The 22,557-nt window shown below is 38.1% G+C and overlaps 1 protein-coding gene across 1 annotated transcript in view; it reads left to right on the top strand.

The window, feature by feature from the left end:
- LOC103179917 overlaps positions 1–22,557 on the top strand; it is a 56,142-nt gene that overhangs the window by 20,553 nt on the left and 13,032 nt on the right. The window contains exons 11-13 of the mRNA XM_042335049.1: positions 10,726–10,796; positions 12,365–12,475; positions 16,009–16,106. Coding sequence (XP_042190983.1) covers positions 10,726–10,796; positions 12,365–12,475; positions 16,009–16,106 — 280 coding nt within the window. The remainder of the gene's footprint in view (positions 1–10,725; positions 10,797–12,364; positions 12,476–16,008; positions 16,107–22,557) is intronic.

Raw genomic sequence — 22,557 nt, 5'->3', positions numbered from 1 at the left:
CATTAGCTTCTGTTAAGCAGTGCTGCATCTTACAGGAAGGTTAGCAACAATAAGCAAGGCAAACAGGAGGCTGAGCTTTATTGCTAAATCAGTTGACTTTAGATCCCCAGACACCATTCTCAAGCTGTAGAGTGCTCTAGTTAGGCCACACCTTGAATATTGCATATACAGAGTGACCAAAAAGTTGTGATATCTATAAAAAAGCCCCAAATATTATCATTTCTTTAAGACTTATTAGACATTGTAATGGTATCACAACTTTTTGATCACCCTGTTGTTCCCTCCAAGCCCTAGAGTAGGTGCGGAGGAGAGCAATGAAGATGATCCCCAATGTTAGAGGAATGAGCTATGAGCAATGCCTAGACTAGCTGTGTTCTTCAATCTTGACAGAAGACGACTCAGAGGGGACCTTATAGAGCTGTGCAAATTTTTTAATGGGATTGAAAAAGTAAATCTAGATTAATACTTTAGGATGTGTCATGACAGTAGCACAAGGCGACATAGGTTTACAATTGTAAAGGGCGATTTCAAGACAATTTTCTTTTGTCCTGAAGCAGGGCTTGAACCCACAACCTTCTGCCTCGGAGGTGGGAGTGCTACCACTGAGCCAAGCCAATGCACAAAAATAATTGACCTCATTAGATCCTTAAAACAAGTCAGAAAGTAGCAGTTCTGAATTGCAATACGGTACTTTGTTGTGTCTTCCAATTCGCTCAGTGCAAATCATCAAACCTTCCTCCTATAGGCTGCTGAACAGCAGTTTTGTTCTTAATTTTTCTGTATATTTGGGGAGGGGAATCCGAGCAAGAGGCTATTTTACTGATAGCTTTCAAGTCAGGAACGTTTTAGGTTTTTATATTTAAAAAAAGGATACAGTTTAAAAGGTAATCGAATGCACGTTCTGACTATAGTGAGAATGAAAAACCTTTCCATATCATGAACCATACTGTATGTGTAGCTCAGTGCATCAGCGTGATGGGTTTGTCACAAACCTGTTGCACAATGGCTGAATATGAGTGGCATCGAATTACCATTATAAAAGCAAACAGAGCGATATTGATTGGTGAAAATAAAACAGATGTTGTTTACTGTAAAACCCTTTAAAAGCAATCTTTATGTAAGGGACCCAGAAAGGAGGCTTTCTCAGTGGCCTTGTTACTGGCATATTGTATACAGTAATGTTAGCAACAAGAAAGAATAATACCAGGTAATTTGTTTTGTTTTACTTATCACTTTTAATCTAGTAGTTTGTAACCACTCACGGTGTGAGCGGGCACAGGCAAACCACTTACAGTGTTAACACTTGCCAGCATTTCTTTTTAACTCTTTTGAAACTAAGAAAGCAAATCGGGGCTCCATCTGTAAAATACACACAGCTGCAGTTGTGGTTATTAAAGAAACGTATGTGGCAGCTATTGAACCATGGCACAGGCATTCCATACTTCAGAGCTTGGCACTGTAGCATGCAAAGAGTGAGAAAGGGCAGAGCAATTTAGCACCAAGTGGGAACGTGTCCACTGCCAGACACAAACACATGAGTAAACACCTCGAAACAGACCATGGGATTAGCAAAGTCTCTTTCCAATATATCTCAGCTGTTAACCCTTTACCTGGGTTCGATTCCCGGGAGGGCGAAACGTTGGGCAACTTTCCTTACTCCACACACCTCTGGTTACCTAGTCTGTAGGAACCCGGTTGTTAGTCGATTGGCGGATTGCTTTTCCGGGGGCGAATAATTATTTCCAAAAAAAAATAATAACCTGGTCTCTCAATCCACAACTGTTTGTGGGACGCTGCTGTGCACAATTGGCTGTCGTGTTTTTCCCGCAAAATATACAGTCAATACACTTTACAGTGTATTCTGTGAAGCGCTTTGAGATGTCTCGAAGACGTGATAAGGCACTGTAACAGACACAAGGATTATTGTTACTATTATTTACCATCATGTTCAGTTAGCTGTGTTACTGAATAGTGGAGTCATTTTATTGAGCAATTTGTTTGCTAATATAGACAGCCGTCGCAGGGAAGAGAACCCTGGTTCAATTATTGCATGGGGCAAAACCTTAGAACAACAACAACAAAATGACATTTGGATAATGTCTTTCACGTCGGGAGGACGTCCCAAGGTGTTGGACAATCAGCACAATCAGTGTTTTGACCCAAGCTGGGGGTCGGGATCAGGGAGGGTGGAAGGCAGGGGTGGGGGGGGGGGGGGGGGGGGAGGAGGGTGATTGAAGGCATGGTCAAAGAAGAGGGTCCTGAGATAGGTCTTGAAGAAGGCAACGGAGGTGGCGAGGTGGAGGGACTATGGGATGGGGTTCCAGAAGGTAGGGGCAGAGTGGCTGAAGGTCCGTCCGCTGATGGTGGGGTGGGCAAAGCAGGGGATGTAAAGCAGGCTGGAGGCCACTGAGCAGTGGAAGTGGGCTGGTTGATAGGGGCTTAGGAGGTTGCAGAGGTAGGGAGGAGCAAGGCTATGGAGGGTTTTGAAGGTGAGTACCAGAAACTTGAACTATATCCTCTCTGTGATGGCAGGCCAGTGGAGTCGGGCGATAATGGGGGTGATAGGGTCTAGGAGCCTAGTGCGGGGGAGGACACAGGTGGCAAAGTTTTGGATGATCTGCAGCCTGTGGAGGGATGACATGGGGAAGCCAACAAGCAGGGAGTTTGCGTAGTCGAGCCTGGATGTTATGAATGTGTGTATGAGGGTCATGGCATGGATGTGGGGTAGGAAGGATAGTTGAGGGTCAAACAAGATGCCAAGGTTCCGGACTGGCCCAGTGAGGTGGAGTGTGCATCCTTGGATGGTGATGCCTGAGGTGAGGAGGCGCTGACAGGAGCCAATCAGGAGGGCCTCAGTCTTGTTGATGTTCAACTGAAGGAAGTTAGCTCTCATCCAGGACTTGATGTCTGACAGACATTCTGTCAGGACAGCAGTATTCCTGGAGTCGAGAGTGGAGGCAGAGAGATAGAGTTGGGTGTCATCCACATACATGTGGAAATTGACCCTATATCTGCAGATATGTCAGCAAGAGGGAGCATGCAGATATTAGAGGTGGGGACCAAGTACGGAGCCCTTAGGAATGCTGTACGAGACGTTTAGGCAAGTTTCCTTACTCCACACCACTCTGTGTATCTAGCAGTAAGTAGGAACCCTGTTAGTCGATTGGTGGTAATAATCCCTGCAAAAGAAAATGTGGTCATTCAATCCACGTCTGCTTGTGGGACACTGCTGTGTGAAATTTCACCCACAAAATAGACAGTCAATTAATTCACTTTACAATATATTCTGTGAAGCGTTTTGAGACGTCTCAACGACGCAATAAGGTGCTCTAATGAATGCTAGGATTATCATATTATTCATTTGTATGAATAGTCCTGAGCTCCCACTAAAAAGATTGGAAATGTTAACACTTCTGGGTGGAAACTGGTTAATAGGAGTGACAGGAATTTGTCACATCGTTCAACTGAAATGAGAATACAGATTACAGAATACAAGGGTAGCCTTCTGGCATCTACTTTCTGAGAACATTTTCTTTGTTTTGTTAGTCAAATGCAATGCTGGTTTGATCCAAGTGATCAGACAAATGTATTATTTTTTTCTGGCATTAATCCAACTGGATTGGGTGGCAGGAAGGTGTATTTTTTACTAATCTCACCGCTTTGAAGTGAAGAGTGTAATAAAATCTTTCTAATCCACATAGCCCAGTGACAGACACTACTTACTGGTCTTTAGCGAATGCTGGTATTAAGCAACAATCCAGTGTTAGTATTAAAGCAGTTTTAGTGGTTTACATCACAAGCATAATCTCCGGCTCACAGTTTACGTGGATAAGAAATATATGGTTCCCTGCTATAATATATGATAGATGGAGATGATTTGAGGGAACAATTCAAGAAAATTCTTATTCCAAAGAGGACAATTACATGTTGTCTGATCAACCTAATGTTGCCTGCCACACACTCTCTCTCCTGCAGATACTCAACAATGCAACATGCAATTTTTCTTAATTTAATTGTCCTCCTGCATGCTCATTCTCTGTTTCTTTTCTGCAAAGTTGTAAAGTGCAACTCTATTTAGGAATTCATTTTAGGTTTATGTTGCATTTAAATAATTTTTTTGGTCAGCTGTCTGTCTGTCGACAACTTCAGAAACCAGTCGCCATGTGAAAGAGTATCCAAATAGACTGTTTTATGCATGTCACCTATACATGGAAACTCCTGGTTCTGGAAAGGAATGCACACTCTGTCCCCAGAAGGACACACTGCTTACCTAACACAGAGTGTGCATTGGGGTAATCCTGAAATTTAACCAACTAAAACTACATAACCTATCATTGAAAGCACCGTTTGGCGAGATTCCTGCTGCTTGTCCAACTAGGACTACACTACCCATTCGGTCTTTGGTTTGCAAGGTTAGCAGAAGATGAATGGGAAGAATCCTTGCCCCCAGTATGCCTCTCAAAATCTTGCCAATGAGCCAGGCTGGCTGGTCTGTGATCAGTAGTGCCATTTGGAGCAGATATCGAATATGATGCCAAAGTGATGGTTCAAGCAGGCATAGTACAGAAAAATGTTTGTAGCTGGCTTCAACACAGAACACTGTGGACTGAACCAAAGTCTTATGTCTACAACCCCCCAAAAAGGACTTGAAAATAACATCTAGAAAAAATGTTTTTCTTTACTCAGAGGGCAATCAATAACTGAAACAGGATACCAGGAAGACTGGTTAGGCCAGAACACTGGATGCATTTAAGAAGACGTTTGATGCTGTGAAAGGTGGACAGTAGAGTGGGTATTCTGGAGGGATGATGGGCTCAAGGGCCTTCTTCATTCGAAAAAGTCTTGTGATCTTGGTCACTTAAATATTACACAATGAGCACAAGGTTGCTCAGCAGAAATTTCCAACATATCTTGTGTTCAGTAATTGGATGGATTAACTGCGTGATTGCTTTCTTAAACAATGGACGTGAAGCCCACAAAATACACAGTCAATTCACTCTACAGTATATTCTGTGAAGCGCTTTGAGATGTCTAGCTGATGTGATAAAGCACTATATCAAATGCAAGCATTATTATAATTATTCTTGTGATAAAAATGATCCCAGTAAGTTGAAGTATTTTCAATATACCAAAACGAATTATATTTTTACTTGTTACATTCTTCACGACCTATAAAATTAAGTCTGTGGATGTCAGCTTCAACAGTGCAGTGAAGAATTCAGATGAGGAGCGGGGATGAAAGTAATATTAGGTTACAATAAGGTTCTTAAAACAATGCAAAAATATTCCGTCCACAGTACTGTGTACTCTTAAAAAAAGTCCTAAAGACTATAATCACAAATATTAGTATTGAGAATATAGACTATGTGCTTTGTTGAACATGATCTACAAACCCGGGCTCTAGTATAGGTATGTAATAAAATGTAAAACCTATAATTAACAGATTTCATGCCTTCAGGCCTCCATTGGTACAAAGCTTGACTCAGTCCACGTACGCAAAGAACAAATGCTAAATATTGTAGGAATTTTAATGAATTGAAAGCCGATACAAGGACTTATTAAAATTACTTTAGAAATTTCTATAGATGCAATTTCACACAAGTACTGGTACTTCGAGATGCACTTTGTTTTCTACTGAGCTTTGCAAAAGGGACTTCTCTTTTTAATCCATAAACATCTGTGTGGCACAAAAGGACCCCTTGATTCTTTGTTGTTTTGCATTAAAGTACTCGTCTGTGATGTGCATCTGTTCTTTTAATATTGTGCTGATTAAATTATGCGTGTGTTATTACTGGATGAAGCCAGTCTGCGGCACTGCAGAAATAGGAAGCAATGAAAGACCAGGACAAAACTGAATTTGCAGCTGCTCTATTGATCATTTTATTTCTCTTGCACTTCAGGCCCTTTCTTTTTACCTTCAATTTATGTCTTCTCTGCACTCCCTAATATCTGAGCCCTTGGTTAAAGAAGATCTGCACCTGCACCTTGAAATGCTTGTGTTCCGGCGTGAACTGTGTTTGGATGCTCTCCCCCACCCCCAACATACGCACACATGCACACACACTCACCTGTACTATGAGAAGCTCAGCTCCCCGCACTCTATCCTATACTAATGTTACTCCTTCCTCTTATACTGATTATTATTTCCAATAGCAAATTGCACAACAGATTTCTAAGTAACATGGCAAATAATAATACCTGGATTTGATATAGCGACTTATCATGTCTTTCAGATGCCTCAAAGCACTTCGCAGAATACACTATAAAGTGAATTTCACTGTAGATTTGTGGGCGAAACGTGGCAGCCAATTGTGCACAGCTGTGTCCCAAAACAGTCATGGATTTAGTGACCAAATTATAATTTTTTTGGGTGAGGGAGGTATTATTACCCCGGAAAACAATGTAAGGAGTTCAACAATTATTGTTTTCAGAAACTTTAGAAGGGTAGAACCTCAAACCCATGACACGATAGTGTTCACTGGAGATGAGACTTTAAGTAATGGGCACTTAAAGGGGAGCAATGCTTGGAGCTATCTCCGACATCAATTCATTAATTGGAATATGTTTTCTGGACCAAACTACTTCTAAATTTATGTTCTAAAAAATCAGTCTGTAGGCCAAAAATAACCTGAAAAGCTTCCCATGAGAATTGAACGTCACTTATAGGAACATTTTGAAACATGCACTTGTTAAATTATTCAGTTACAGCCTGATCTCAGTTAATTTACTCCCGCGTTGTGACATGATGCTACTTACCTTTCGTTGGAAATGTCGAGAGTAGAGACACCAGCTGTTCTCTTCATCAACTGTCACAACTAAAAGCAGTTTCCGAGAATCTTTGTGAAACACTGTCCAGTTTTCCACTCTCCATGGCTACTGTCACAGAGTTGGCTCCCCGAAGAAGAATAGGAAGTTGTACTTGCACAGGTGCTTTCCTTTAGGTAACTGGCCTCATAGAATCTACAGGAGCCAAAATAATACACATAACCTCATTGTGGCCCGGTGTACACATATACATTTCACCCACAAAAAAAATATTAAGTCAATTCACTTTACAGTATATTCTGTGAAGTGCTTTGAGATGTCTCAACCACGTGATAAGGTGCTATATCAAATGCAAGGAGTATTACTTCATATACTGATAACTATGATTGATACTTCAACTTAAATATGATCATCTAAACCAATCCCAAACAACTCAGGCATGGAATCTCCTGAACTATTATTGGTTATGGTCACATCCGTCAGCATGTGCTGTGTTGGCCTTTGTGTGCAATCCGACAGCTCTCAGGGGGGCATCAGGTAAGCCATTAAGAACAGCTTCAAAAGGCCACTCTGTAGGATATTCTTGTTGTACCTTGGACAAGTGTTAAGTCAGCCTTATTTCCAGCCAAAACTGATGGAGCTGGCCTGCACGGATAGCTATCGATCTGACCACAGGTTCTCACACCTCATGCCTTTTGTAATCATTACTTTATCTAGGTTTCCTGTATCACTGCCTTTGTCATGTACACAGAGCTGCTTGGATTATGAGATCTGTGATTTAGTGGGAAGTCAGGAACAGTTAAATGTCACATGAACATGTTTAATGATAACCCTGGCATATGATATAATGCTGTATCACATCATCAAGACATCTCAAAGCACTTCCCAGGACATGCTGTAAAGTGGTGTGATATAACCTCTGTTAAGTATAAAAACCCTCAATACCTTATTATGGATTATACCACTTTATATTATATGAAGTAGATTTTATAAATATATATTTACATTAACCTTTGTATGGTATTTTTCAGATCTAGAAATAATGCAAACACTTTTCAGGCTAACATGAACAATTGATTTAAAAATGAAATAGAATTTTTATGGGATTTTTATGCATTTTGCCGACAAAATATACCGTCAATTCACTTTACAGTATATTCTGTGAAGCGCTTTAGGAATTCTCAAAGACTTGATAAGGCACTATATCAAATGCAAGGATTATTATTATTTATTATTATATTGATTTGAAATTATAAATTCACTGCAGATTATCTAAGAAATATTACTATCAATATTATTCATATAGTCATGTTTGGGCCCAATTTTCCCCTTGGTGGCGCTCATGCTATTTAGGTGGTGCAAACTTTTAAGAAAACTTTTACTGTAATAATTAATATTCTCCTTAGCGACAGCTATGGGGTCTAATTTGCCAGGTTGGCAAAACGATTTGGAAATAATAATTTATTGTAGGTAACCCAAACCAGAGAAGGAACTTTTCAGCTAAAGCAGGGTTGTCCAACTGGAGACCCATGGACTGCATCTGGCCCTCCTCCCTCCATTTCATCTAGTCGACCCGCTCGCTCCATAACCTGTAAATTTTATCTTATGTTTCTGAAGGGGAAACACCAAAATATTGCTTATGCTGCCCGTGGACATTTCTCAAAGAGGGCAGCTGGCCCTCACCAGCCAAAAAGTTGGATCACCCTGAGCTAAAGATGTTGCTAATATATCTTTACCAAGGTTAACATGATTTTGCCAAGGATAGTGATGGGTTACCTTCTCTCGTTTGTATCTTGTTTGGGCAAGAAGACCAGACTCAGACATTTCCTAACGTTTTGGGGTTTTTTGCTCAAGCAAACATAGTTATAGCTTTTCCAGTCGAAAACATTCCTCAAATGTCAACGTCTTAAATTCTGAGAGCTAGTTCAGCGATCCACTCATGGCCTTATTTCAATAGAGTTCCAATTAAATTCAAAATTAAGAGGTTTACCTACGAATTGGATGCATAGAAAATCTCTGGAGTCCTGTCTACAACAATCCTCCTTTCAGATTCTCCTAAAATACTCTCCCATAATCTTGGCTTCAGTATATCAGAATATAGTACAGAGGTGAAGGAAATTAATATTTGCACAGTAAAGACTACAGGAGCAGACAAGTTGTTGATTAGTGTTATAACCAAAAGCTTTTTGGGTTCTTGCTAAGGGACTTCAGTATTTCAGGCTGTGAATGTTAGGGTTAGACTAAGCGGGTTTCAGGCAACCACTTAATATACAGCTCAGCACCTACTGAATATCTAATCATAACATTTCTGGTGATTTCCTGCCACACAGGAATTAGTGTGTTAGTCTCATCGCAGCTTTTCAGTCTTCAGAGCAATGAAACTCGCTTCATTTACCACCCCACTGCATCTTTTGTGTGGGTAATTTCCCATTGGAATCGCTCTGTATTCTAGCGAATAGCTGACTAGCCCCTTGCTTGTACTATTATTTCCACTGAGCTTGATACATCTGCAATAAATCCAGGAGGATTTGTGAGCATATGCAAAAAGAAAAAGTGACCGAATGAACTGATAAGATTTCCAGTCTCCAGAAACAAAAAAAGCTTTCTATTATTCAAAAGAAATAGAGTCACTGACTCTCAATTGATTACAAACATTTGATCGCATTTTGCCAGATGTCCCTTTGGCGAGTTGGGAAGGGTGGTGAGGGGGGAGGGAGGGGATGAGGGTAAGCTAGGGAATAACTTGGTCATACTGAGTAGTACACTGATGATCACACATACAGATTCAAGGGCTCTTACACCTAGGTGATCCTGTTCAGCTTATAGAATCGCATACATTGCTTTCAAGACGCAGTGTCTTTTCTGTTGACCCGAAAGATCACTTAAATAAAATACATTAGATCGTGCCATCTTTTCTTCTGTTTCACCTTGTACTAATGTTTAAGGTAAATCAAGTACGTTTAAGGTTTGGAGCAAGTCTTGTCAAAGGATGATATCAGCTTTTTCTACAGGGATCAAGTTAATTTAACAAGGAAAGTAATGTTATCAGGTGGTGCTTCAATTATTGCATCACTAAAGATGTGTTTAGTGGCAAAGGGGAATTATATATAAGAGCAATGCTTAGGGGATACTTTGTGTTTACATATCAGTCCTGTATTGACCTATAGTTCTATAGAAATTGGACCACTCAGAAAATAAAAGTGTTTTTTTTTACATAGCAGTAAGTAGGAACCAGGTTGTTTACCTAACAGTAGGAATCAGGTTTTTGTTCAATTTGTGGATCTTTTTTCAAGGTGTAATAATCTCTTCAATCAACTCATACATAGATACACAGATACATACATACACACACACACACACACACACACACACACATACATACATACATACATACATACATATATTGGTCACTCAATCCACGAATGTTTGTGGGACACTCCTGTATGCAATTGGCTGCCGCGTTTCGCTATTCACTAGATAATGATCTGCAGACCTGAGTTCTTCCCTTTTAATACAATTATATTCACCATTGCAGGCAGTAACACACCTGAAGGTCTCTGAAAAATAAGTACAGGTATATTAAAACAATTTTTTAGAGAAAAATAGCTGTGGAAATGCAGCTTGTTCCAGAATCCCAAGTTACATAGTAGCCTTTTCCCTCCCAAAGGCAATGACAGTTTTAAAGCGTTATTCCCCAGTTTGATCAACCACCTCGCAAAAAATATGTTGCTGGAGCTGCTGTGCAAAGCCAGTTATATTTCAGAACATTTCCTTTCTCCTCATTTTGCTGGATCTGGGTGGCGACAAGCTTTTAAAGGTCACCCATGTTTAAACGTTTCCTAAATTCGAAGTAAATCCATCGTAAGCTTTGTGAAAGCTAACTTGTTTCTACTAGATTGATTTCTAAATAGATTAGAGTTCCTGCAACTCATGGCTCTTTCTTTTCTGTGTTCTTTGCAGTTGACTTTTTGGCAAAATACTGCATTTTCAATCAAGAGAAGCTGGCATTATACAAAAGGACATTTGAAGCGGTAAGCATAAAGTCAAAGGAATGAAATTCAAAGGTTCTGTGAATGCGGCTGTAAAGTATTATGTTTGTAATTACTATTAATGTATGAAGTAATAGAGTAAATTGCACAAATTATTTGAAGAGCCAGATATCAAAGTGATGTCCCATAAAACCAATTGACAAAAAATCAATCACGAGTTGTATGTTAAGAACACAAGAGCCTAACAATTTGCGAGGCAAAAGAAGACCAAGGTCCATCCAGTTTGCCCTTCACCAGTTACATGTAGTGTCCCAATTTTAGGGATTCAAACCATCACATTATAATGGAGTCAGACTGTATAGGGAACTATTTGGTTCCCTGTCCAGTTACACTGCCCTTCTGCTTCCACTTCCTGGAGTCAAATCCAGTCAAGCCTCGACGAAATGGTCTCATGCGAAATGAGTTTGATCCAGTTTAACTCATTAATTCCTTAATTAAGGAATCTCATTAGAAACTGCTGCATATTCAACCTATGTAACATTAGAATGACTGTACACTTCTTCAGAGGAGTGATTCACTTTTTTGCTTTTCTCTTCAGATGTGATAAGCCTGTGCTGTGCACAATACTTAGAATGGGGAACCATTAAGCAAATTAAAAGGAATAAAATATCGAGTTCACAATCAGGTTAAAAGGAATTTAATGCACAAAAATATCACCTGAGCTGCATGAAAAACTGAACTTTCACCATAACATTTGCAGGCTAATATATTACGTTAATGAAGCCGGCTATTTCGTTGTTGTTTCATGCCAACTCAACTGATAAAATCTTAATTAGAAAACACTGCTTTGGAGTTAGTTGGTTAAAGTATTATTCAAAGCTTGTACGTATAATGAAATCGATTTTCCTGCTGATGTTTACACTTTTCAGTCCTGAACAAGAAGATAAGGATGTTGTGACAAAAAAAATCCCCAGTTATTTTTTCAAGTTATATACAGCCAGAATTGTTAAATAATTGCTATTAAAATCCAATCTTTAAAGCCCACAAAAAAATATTTGATTCCTTTTAATTCTGTGTTTTTCATAATGATCATAAATAATAAAAATAATTGGTCACTCAATCCACGACTGTTTGTGGGACACTGCTGTGTGCAATTGGCTGCCGCGTTTCGCCCATGAAATATATACTCAATTCACTTTACAGTATATTCTGTGAAGCGCTTTGAGATGGCTCAACGACCTGATAAAGCACTATATCAAATGCAAGCATTATTATTTTTATTATTACCTCCTCAATCATGAAATATCTCGGCAGCCTCGCTTGTGAAGTTTGTATCTCAGTGCTATTGATGAATTATCCTTTTTTTGTAGGTGGCATGAAGTGTGAGAGTTTAATGGTTAAATGTTTTTTTCACTGAGTTGCAGTGACTAATCATGGCAATAAAATTACATGAGTAGGATTGGTTTGATAGTTGACAAAAGCTGGGCTAAGTAAACACAGCTAAAACTAATACTTTGTAATCCACTTCCACATCTGCTCAACTGTACTTGTACATTCTCCCCTGCCAAGACTCTACTGACTATTCTTTATGTTTCTGAATTGCTCTACAGGTAGATGGTGATAAGGATGGATATTTGACTTGTCTTGAGGTTTTAATGGCACTGAAAGAAATCGTTCCAGCAGGAGAACTTACTGATGCAGAAGAAATATACATCTATAGGGTAATTGTATTAATGCAGCTGCCGAACTGTCGTTTTGTAATCAAATAGTCTTTTAGTTGTTGAGGAAAATTGGATTCAGGCTCAGCCTGTGCTGCTGAGTGTCTGCTCTTTTCACTGCTGTTTATACAGAATTGCTTGTTGCAAGGGCCTACCTGTGTCTGTTGGGTATTATTGTTGGGTATCTTTTGTGCTATTCACGTGTAATCAACAGGTGCTCTAAGTCGCTATATCAACCTGAATTGAAGATAATGCTTGAGGTACTTGATAATTTGATATCCATTTGATAATCCACATTTGTCTCCTATTTATGTAAGCCAAAGTTTTAATTGGATATACCGATGAATATCAACTGGGATTTTTCTGCAGTTTTTAGGAGAGATAACAAGTAAAGTCATATTAAAAAGTTGGTGCTGGGAGAGTGTGTTGATGTATTTAAGACTTGATTGCTTATACTGATGGAACAATAAGAGTATTTGTTTTAGAATATTTCAACAAATATAGACTTCCTACAAAATTAACCAATAAGTACGTTCTATTGAGGTACATAAATATTAATACACAGCTTTTGACCATAAATCAATAATATTAATTATTATTATGTTATTACACATTATAGCTTCTTTAAAATCAGAAGCAACTGGCTACAGAAGGAAATAATAGATTTCTAAAACATACATAGAAGTGTCTCATGAATATGACATCAACTATCATCCTTTGATAGTCCCTCACTGTTAGAAAGAAGTTCAACACAATTTATCTTCAGTCAGATTAGGAACTCGCCTTGTTTGGAATCACAGGTTCTGACCTGTGTTGTAACTGTATTGTATGGCACAGCACATTGCACATTCAACTCTGGGAAAGAAATGCTCATGCAAGGATTATTATTATTGTTATTAATATTAATGTAGCATAGGAGCAGAAGTCAAGCGCAACTGATTTAGCTGTGCGTGCGAATGCACAATTGGTCTTTGTGTTCCTATAGTAGAGAGAGAGAAAACTAAGCTACATTCCCGATTGCTGTTCAGGCAAAGCTTGTTGGAAGTGTGCAAATATGAATGTCTGGTGAGGACAGAATTTGGCTTGAATGCAAAGACTCCCACAGAGTTAAATAGCCTGCACAGCTCAGTATTCAATTGTACAGCATTCAATTGTAAAGAGTGGACTCATTTAAGAAACAGTTTGATGCTGAATGGGATGGTAAGGTGGGTATTCTGGAAGGATGGAATTGGACTTGTCAAAGGGCCTTCTTCATCTGTATCTCTCATGTGATTCAGTCATGCTTATGCTTACGGGAGATACCAGATTGCTCACGTCCTAGCAAAAGCTGTCTGCTTCAGGGTAGGATTGGAGAAATGTGGAAGAGAGTTAAAAATTGGAGTGGATGAGCGTAAAATGATGGCCAGCACTATAAAAATCTGAATTGGATAATTCTCTTTCACTTTAAATAGATCTTTGGTTGAATTTGATGTTCAGTTCATTGGCTGACTTGCCCTCAGTACTCAGTAAAAGCTGCCTTGGAAGATTAGGTGTAAGATTACATCTGGTCCACCTGGAGTATTTTTCCACTACATCTTGCCTTCGTTTGATGTACAGTAGGTTTATTGCTGTCACATTACAAAAGCTAACGCTTTATCCTGGATTAATCAATTGAATTACGTTTGGAAAATCAAACAAGGCTTTTTTTTTGTATGCTAAAAAAAAACGTTTTTGCTTTGGGACAATGTGTAGTTTAAAGTTACTCTTTCTTTGAGTTTTTTTTAAGTCAAAATCTTCCATTGGCAAATAACAATTTAAAATACCAAGTTAAAAATAAATCTAAAAAATAAATTTTTGGTTGCCTGTAAATTTATCCATCTTTTATTTTTCCATTATATGCTTACATCACTAAGGTTAGTCATTTTACCAATGTTGGGGGCATTACCCCTATGGTCTCAACTACCTATGATTTACCAGTGATTTACTCCAGTGTAAGCATGGTGAATTCAACTAGTAATTAGCTTGCGTGATTGTTAGTTGCTCATGTATGTGCTTCTAACAAACACCCTTCTTTCATTCAAGAGGATGTTTGTTTTCCATTGTTTAATGTTATTAACAGCATGTTGTCAGAGCAGGAATTGAGAGAAAATCTGTTCAAACAGGTGAATGCTCTTTTAGCAGACAGCATACAAATTGTACAGCATATATGCTCAATAGAGTTTCTCAAGCTGGGTAGCAACACGCATGAGCTCAGAGAGTTAGAGTGGAGGACGTAGAAAGGGTTAAATGGATGGAACTAAAAGGCTCCAAATAAGTGAAGGGATGTTTTTAAGTCTGAAAGTTCAATCCTCAGATGTCATTGACATAACTTTGTATTTGACAGACATTGTTTGCAGGGCTATGAGAGAGAGCGGGGGAGTGGGACAGAGTTATAGGAACATGGTAAGTATTAGGCAGGAGCAGACAATTGATGCATCTAACCTCCCCTTCCAATTTACCAAAAGCTCAGTAGCATTATTGTTGAACCTTTATTGTTGAATGTATTAACACACTTTTCTTAAAACAAGGTAATGGTGCCTTTCTCTTCAATGTGACATAACAACATGCTAGCACAGATCTTACATTGGATTCAGTGTTTAGAACCCACTAAAACTGACCAATATCCTGGAAATAGTTGATTATTTTAGTTAGATGTGATGCTGTATTATTTTTGATTAGCTGGGCGTCTGACACAAGTGGAGATCTATTGTCATATTTAAGGGTATCCAGAGCAGACTAAGAGTTCCACACGTGTGGAAATTTCCCTTTGTCTGGATAGGAATACACTCTCTGCTTACCTAATCTTGGAAAGTATTGGGTGGTGGTTGGCAAGAGCCAAGGCTTGGGGACTCCAAAGTATGGAGGTACTACTTGAGATTCCCCAGCTAAAAATGTGTAGTTTGCCATTGTGAACATTGGTACATGATATTAAAGGATAAGTTGAAAACTAATGTAGATGTACATGACCTTAAAAGTCTTAACTTTGGAGTGATAAAAGGGGCGCTAGGGAGGAATAAGTGGGAAGCTGAACCAGGAAATAAAATTGGAATCCTTTTATGAGAGATGGAAAAAAATATATATTTAAAGATTTAACGTTCCACATGAAAACCTTTTAAAACAGGGTTAAGGCTCATGGAATTGTAGTTAATTTGACAAGTTCAATTATAAACTTTATTAGCAGTTGGAGACAGATGGTGCTGATCAATGGAAAAAGTCTGATGGCATTACAAACAGGAAATGTTATCATATTTGTTAATGATATGTTGATAATTTTGAAACTTTGAAGTCTTTGTTATGAGGAGGAACTGACAGAGACAGGGCTGAATTGTTTTAATTGATAAAAGGAAGATTGAGAAAATAATCCAGATCTCTGAAGTTATAAGAGGCAGAAAATACGGAGATGCCAGGAGGTATTTGTGTATCCAATGTGTGTATTTCACTGATTTTTTTTCTTACACTTATTTTCATTTTAACTTCACAATCTCCTTTTTTTAAAAGCAGTCACTTTCTCTTTCCAGATTTTGGAAATCACGGATTATCATGTGACAGATGGCCTGACAGACTTTCGGCTCTTTGCAGTGATAGCTAGCCTGGCACAGAAAATAGCAGCGCTGGAGTAAGTGTTGTGATCATAGAGTGTTTGGTACTCATAAATTTAACTCTGTGATGACAGGAGAACAGGAACAGGCAAGAGAGAACTGATCTTTTCAAGAATCAATGTAATTAACGGATATTATACACCCAGAGTGTTGCTATATTCACTTAAATAAATGCATAGGTCTCATCCCCTGTGACAAGCCTTCCATTAATCTTCACTCAGTCTATAGCTATACAGTTAAAAATGGAAAGAGCTTGGAACACAATTAGAGCACCACTGTAGTTGGGAGTCATATGGCCAGTGTTAGTCGATTGGCAGATCACTTTTCCGGGAGTAATAATTCCTTCAACAAAAAAAGGAATAAATTGATCCCTTCAATCCATGACTGTTTGTGGGACACTGCTATGCGCAATTGGCTTCCGCGTTTCGCCCACAAAATATACAGTCAATTCACTTTACAGTATTTTCTGCGAAGTGCTTTGAGACGTCTTGAAGATGTGATAAAGCGCTACATCAATAATAATAATAATAATAATCCTTGCATTTGATATAGCGCTTTTCACGTCTTCTCGAAGTCTCAAAGCGCTTAAAGAATATACTGTAAAGTGAATTGACCGTATATTTATGGGCAAAACGTGGCAGCCAATTACGCACAACAGTGTCCCACAAACAGTCGTGGATTGAAAATGACCAATTTATTATTGTTTTGTTTTGTAGGGATTATTATTAGACGCGTGGAGTAAGGAAACTTGCCCAAGTTTTTTTTAAGAACAAATTAGATAGATTTCTGTTCAGAAATATCTCAGGATACAATATATAGTTTGGGACATGACATGTCATACGACTGCCAGGAAGATGGAAGGCAAACTGGACGGACCTTGCATATCAAATATATATCAAATACATATCAAATGCAAGGATTATTATATTATATTATCAGCAAAATGTATAATTTTGGCTTTTGAATGCAGAGTTCTTGAATGATGCATTTTCTTCCTGTCTTGGGATAATATTCTTGTTTCATTGCTGCTGGCTTTAAAATTCTTTTTTTTAATGTGGTGGGGGGGAGGGATTTAGATTGGTTTTGGATGTAGAAAAGCTGTCACATTTGGAACACTGCCCCACACAAAAGGACATCAGTACCATGTAGGGACAGTATCTCCATTTAACAGAATGCTTATGTCCAACAGCATATTTAATGTTCTATTTACACTACACAGTTAGCATTGATGCAACACCGTTTTCACCATCCAACACTAAATGCCATAAATTACACAGTCAATCCACTTTACAATATGTTCTGTAAATACTTTGAGACGTCTCCACAACGTGATAAGGCGCTATATCAAATGCAAGGGTTAGTATTATTGTTATTATTATAATTAATATATTTCAAGTTTAAAATACTTCAATTTAAATACTTCGATTCCAAACTCTGATCCTGATACCACCTCAGGAAATTGTTTCCAAATGGAATCCATGCAATCAACTGCAATATAAAGAGTTTTTAAACTTATTATTTTCTTAGATAATTATTGAAGGTAAGAGCCCTTGGGTTATTGATCCGACATGAAAGGCGCTATACAAATGTAATCTTGTTGTTGTTGTTGTTGATCTGAATATCCTTAAGATTTTTAATGTTAAAGAACTGATAGCAGTCTTAGCTCTTCAATAACACTGAACTTCTTCAGTGTTGTTTAGTGAAGCTCTCCTCAGCCCATGAGAGTAGTCTTTCATAAAAAATATCCTATTTGCTGGTCCAAATCACTTTACTGATGAACATAACACCTCCCTTTTGAATGCTTGGGATTCCTTAAATGATTTCACAATTACTATCCCCTTACTTTAAATATTGTGGAAGGAGGCAAAGGAATTAGCAGAAGATATTTGCTGTGTAAACATTGTCTGTGTGCATCTTAGAAACAGATGGTACTTGAGTGACCATACTTAATCTTCACGGATATACCTGGCCTTCAACATCTACATGTATTTAAGCATTTCGAGATGTCCTCTCAAAGTGAAAGGTGCTATAGAAATGTGTATTATATCTCACCTTTTTCGAATGTATGTTATCACAGAGTGTATTTTTTTTATTAGTTGATTGTTTCAAACCTGGAGTTGTCATTTAAACAATGGAAGGATACATGAGATTTATTAATTGGAAAAAAATGTCTGAATGGGTTTTCTAGACTATGTACTGTGAGCTCTTTCTCAAACAGCAGCTCTTTAGTGTGTATGAATAGGCTTTCATTTCTTTCATTTCAAATTCAAAAAGTGTTAAAATCTGAATTTAAAAGCCACAAATCATCTGTTTTTAAGCATTTCAACCCACTCTGGCCTGGGAAATACCTCAGGGCAATGAAGAAGAATGGATGATAAGCATCGGATTGTTCCAATCAGGTATTCTGCAGATTTAATAGTGTGGTCACAAGGGACAGGCTGTCCTCAGTGACCCAGTGGGATTATATAACCACAATAATTACTTTCTGTTTCCTTTGCTACAACATGTTCAGTTGTGTTGTTCAGCCATATGCTGCTGTGATTGATCCATTTGACGGTATTTCACTTCTAGGCTTCTGTTCTGAAACAACAACCTGGACTATTTTTATTTACTGATACATAAGTGTAAATGTGGACATTTTCACATGCCGCAAAAAGTTTCCTTGATTGTTTATACCCATGGTTCCAGCTGTGGCTGCAAGTGTCTTTAGGAAGGTGACAGTGAATTTGGGGCCTCTACAAGATTTCAGGCCCAAATTGTCCTCTCACTCCACGGGGAATGGAGCTGAATGTGACATCAAGCTACATATGACCCTCTTGTTCGTCAATAAGTAAAAGTGATTCCTCTGAATAGCAAGTCCGAGAAGCCAAAATGTTAAAAACTAATGCTGGAAATCTGAAATAAAACCAGAAGTTGCTGGAAATACTCAGCAGATTCTTTAATATCTGGAATAGAAAGAAGTTTAGAGTTTCAGAAGGATCCTTCACCATACCTGGAATTAAACATTCATAATATTTCATCCACAAATATATGGTCTATTCACTTTACAGTCTATTCTGTGAAGCACTTTGAGACACTTTTAATTAAAGGAATTAATACAATTCCTTTACACGTGGAGAAGCCAATGACAGCATCAGGACCACATGTTTTAAACAAAGTTAAGCGATATGTTACTTTGTCTGTGCAAATGTCACAATTCATCTATTAACTGTTTATTAACAAGTGTTCAGAATAGACCCCCATTAAGGCTAAATTATATGTAATGTAATAAAAATTGTATTGAAGTGGTATTGGATCCCAGAAGGTTGCAGTGTAAATTGTGTTGAATGTGAAGTGTTGTGAAAGATATATAAAATCTACCTGTCTCCTGAGTACAATGATTGAAAGAGGTTTTGTACTTTGTTTCCTCATTAGTAGCACTTTAATGTATTAATAATCTTTGGAGCATCAAATTGGTTCAAAGTACTCTGCAGTCATTACTGCTAAGTGTTTATTTGTAGGCTGTAGTGGAAATAGCATCTGAGCTTCAAACATTACCCATTACAATAAATTCAGTAAATATTGAAATAATGATGTTTATTTCATAATGATGTGTCATAGACCTGAATATTAACACATGTAGATCCAACCATAAAGAGTGTTAATTGAGTGGGCCTGTTATAAGTAATACGATTCCTATCCATTTGAATTAATCACTGAGCTATTTGTACACATGGAAGTCTATGGAGAAATAGGCCCTCTACATGAAGCTAAAACATAGACTGGGGTTGAGGTTTTTGTACTGGTGTGGAGTATCAGAATGTCAGATTATGTAGACCAAAAATTTAGTTCATATCTGACTAAGCCAGCCTGCGCCGGGATCAAGCCAGGGTCAAGCTAATTGTCCAGCAAATGCCAAGGTTCAGTACTCACTATAACAATTATAAGACAAGGTGTAAACCACACTCAAATCTCTGTATCTTGTCCTGGGAAAAGCAAAGATATGGATAGGGACAGAAGGGAGATAGACAGGTCAGAGCTGATCTAATGACACCACAACCAGAGGTACAACAACTGAGGTCAGGAAAGATAAGCAACTTTATCAACCAGAACAGATTAGGGGAAGTCATGGATAGAGATCAGGCAGAATAGATTAGGAAAGACATATATAGAATAGAATGACCAAAGACAACACAAGCTTCAGAGAATCAACAGAACAGAAGGACAAGTTTAAGAAAGCTTTGACAAAGTCAGGAGAGATTGGAATTATGAAGGCTGCAATATATGTAAAGAAAAGTGTGCAAGAAATTGAGAGAAACATTAAAAAAAAGAAATGTTCTGCTGTTGCGTGTTTTAATTGTCTGCCTTGTCTCCTTCCTCCCCACCTTTAAAGCTTGAGCTCCCGGGCGACTCTGTGACATGTCCCCCTGTCATGAAAAGTGCCATATAAATGTAAAAATGTTGTAATCATTCAGCAATTGGCTTAGTCACATGCATCATCCTAGTTTTCACTTGCCTTTGAAGCCAGATTTCAGCCACTCAAAACCCTTTTAGACAAATATGCTCATTGACAGTAGGAGCGGGAAGAAAAAAAAGTGGAAGACTTGAAAGATGTTTCAGGAGAAGGGGTTCGAAGTGAAGGAATATGGCAAATTAGGAAATCAAACTTTAAAAAAGAAACAAACGAGAGTTATAAGAAAAATAACTTTACAAGACAGTTTGAGCATACAGATTTCCAATTTAAAATTTTCCTCTTTAGGTTGATAAGTCAGTAACAAGGATATACAAACTCAGTGGTGCCACTGGAAGAATTAAAGTGGAGCATAATAATAATAATAATCATAATAATAATAACCCTTACATTTGATATAGAGCCTTATCATATTGTTGAGACATCTCAAAGGGCTTCAGAGAATGTACTGTAAAGTGAATTAACTGTGTATTTTGTGGGGGATTCACAGCAACCAATTGCGCACAGCATTGTCCCAGAAACAGTGGTGAATTGACTGACCACATTTTTTTAAAAAGGGAATTATTATCCCCGGAAAGCAATCTGCCAATCAACTAACAACCAGATTAAAGGAGGCTAGAAGATACATTTTCACCCAGAAAGTTATTGGTACTTGGAATCCTATGACACATGTGGCTATTGAGTCCGAGACAGTAAACAAACTGAGGCTCAAAGTTCTTAAAAATTACCATGAAAAAACAGCTTCTAAATTAATACTGGGTTTAAGGATTTGCCAAAATTCTGCATAGTCTACATTTTAAGGCATTGGGTTTAAAGCGAAAGTCAACAGAAATTTCAGGCCTGATATCAAAGAATGCACCAAATTGCATTCCATCAAATTCTCCCACTTAAGTCCTTTTATATGTGCTTTTTTTACACCAAAATAATTTACACTGTGTATTTTGGGGAAGATTTATACAGAAAACAAATAATTTGCCTTTATACAGCAAGCAGGGAATCTGGATTGCAGTGTTTCGAAATTGTGGTCATTTATCCACACTCATTTTCATTATTAATACAGGTTTGGGAGTAAGTAACATGACACAGGCTGAGTTTTGACTGTTTGAAGCATTGTTAGCACTTGGTGCTTTGCGATATCAATTTACAGGGATGGACGAGGGAATTGGTGAGCAGGGGAATTGCTTTTGAGCTTTCATTAAGCAGTAACCAATGATACAGAGGAAATGCTTTTCAAATAAACATCATACTGCTAGGTGCGGTTGGTGTCCAAGAAAAGGAAACTCCTATAGTACCATTTACGCCCTTTCAATTACTGTAAATCCCAACTTATACTGTGCCCTCAAAACATGATTATGTGGTATGACTTAATAATGGAAATATAGTTTTGTGACTATTATTGCAATTGCAGTATTTATTCATGGTTTGTTTGTAGACTTTGTTGTGTTACGCACTACGAAATCCTTGTTTTACTACTAATAATAATCCTTGCATTTAATATAGTGCCTTATAACGTCATTGAGACGTCTCAAAGCGCTTCACAGAATATATTGAAAGTGGATTGACTGTGTATTTTTGTGGGCAAAATGCGGCAGCTAATTACGCACAGCAGTGTCCCACAAACAGTCGTTGATTGAGTGACCCGATTTTTTTTAATAGATTATTACCCCGGGAAAGCGATATGCCAATCGACTAATAACCAAGTTCCTACTTACTGCTAGTTTGGATCAAAATGCTTTATTTAGCATTTTTCTTCTTGAAATATATACCATTTGCATTCTTCTCATACCCCAAGCAAATTCATCTGGATCGAAAATGGCCAATTTGGAGTTCTTTTGAGCAAACCCGAGGAAATTGAACTCTTGCACCTTGAACCTGAAATTGGCTTTGACTGTCACCTCACTGCGATCACAGTGATAACCCAGACTCCATTGTTCTGTCCCTCCGCACGCTGTATTTTTACGCTCCAGTACTCAGACTGATGCCACTAATAGACAAAGTAGGATGTGAAGAGTTGGTGG

Source organism: Callorhinchus milii, unplaced genomic scaffold, assembly GCF_018977255.1.
Source record: "Callorhinchus milii isolate IMCB2004 unplaced genomic scaffold, IMCB_Cmil_1.0 Scaffold5, whole genome shotgun sequence".
NCBI classification, from domain to species: domain Eukaryota; kingdom Metazoa; phylum Chordata; class Chondrichthyes; order Chimaeriformes; family Callorhinchidae; genus Callorhinchus; species Callorhinchus milii.
Note: the sequence above shows the minus strand (reverse complement) of the source record. Positions and strands in the feature narration are given on the sequence as shown.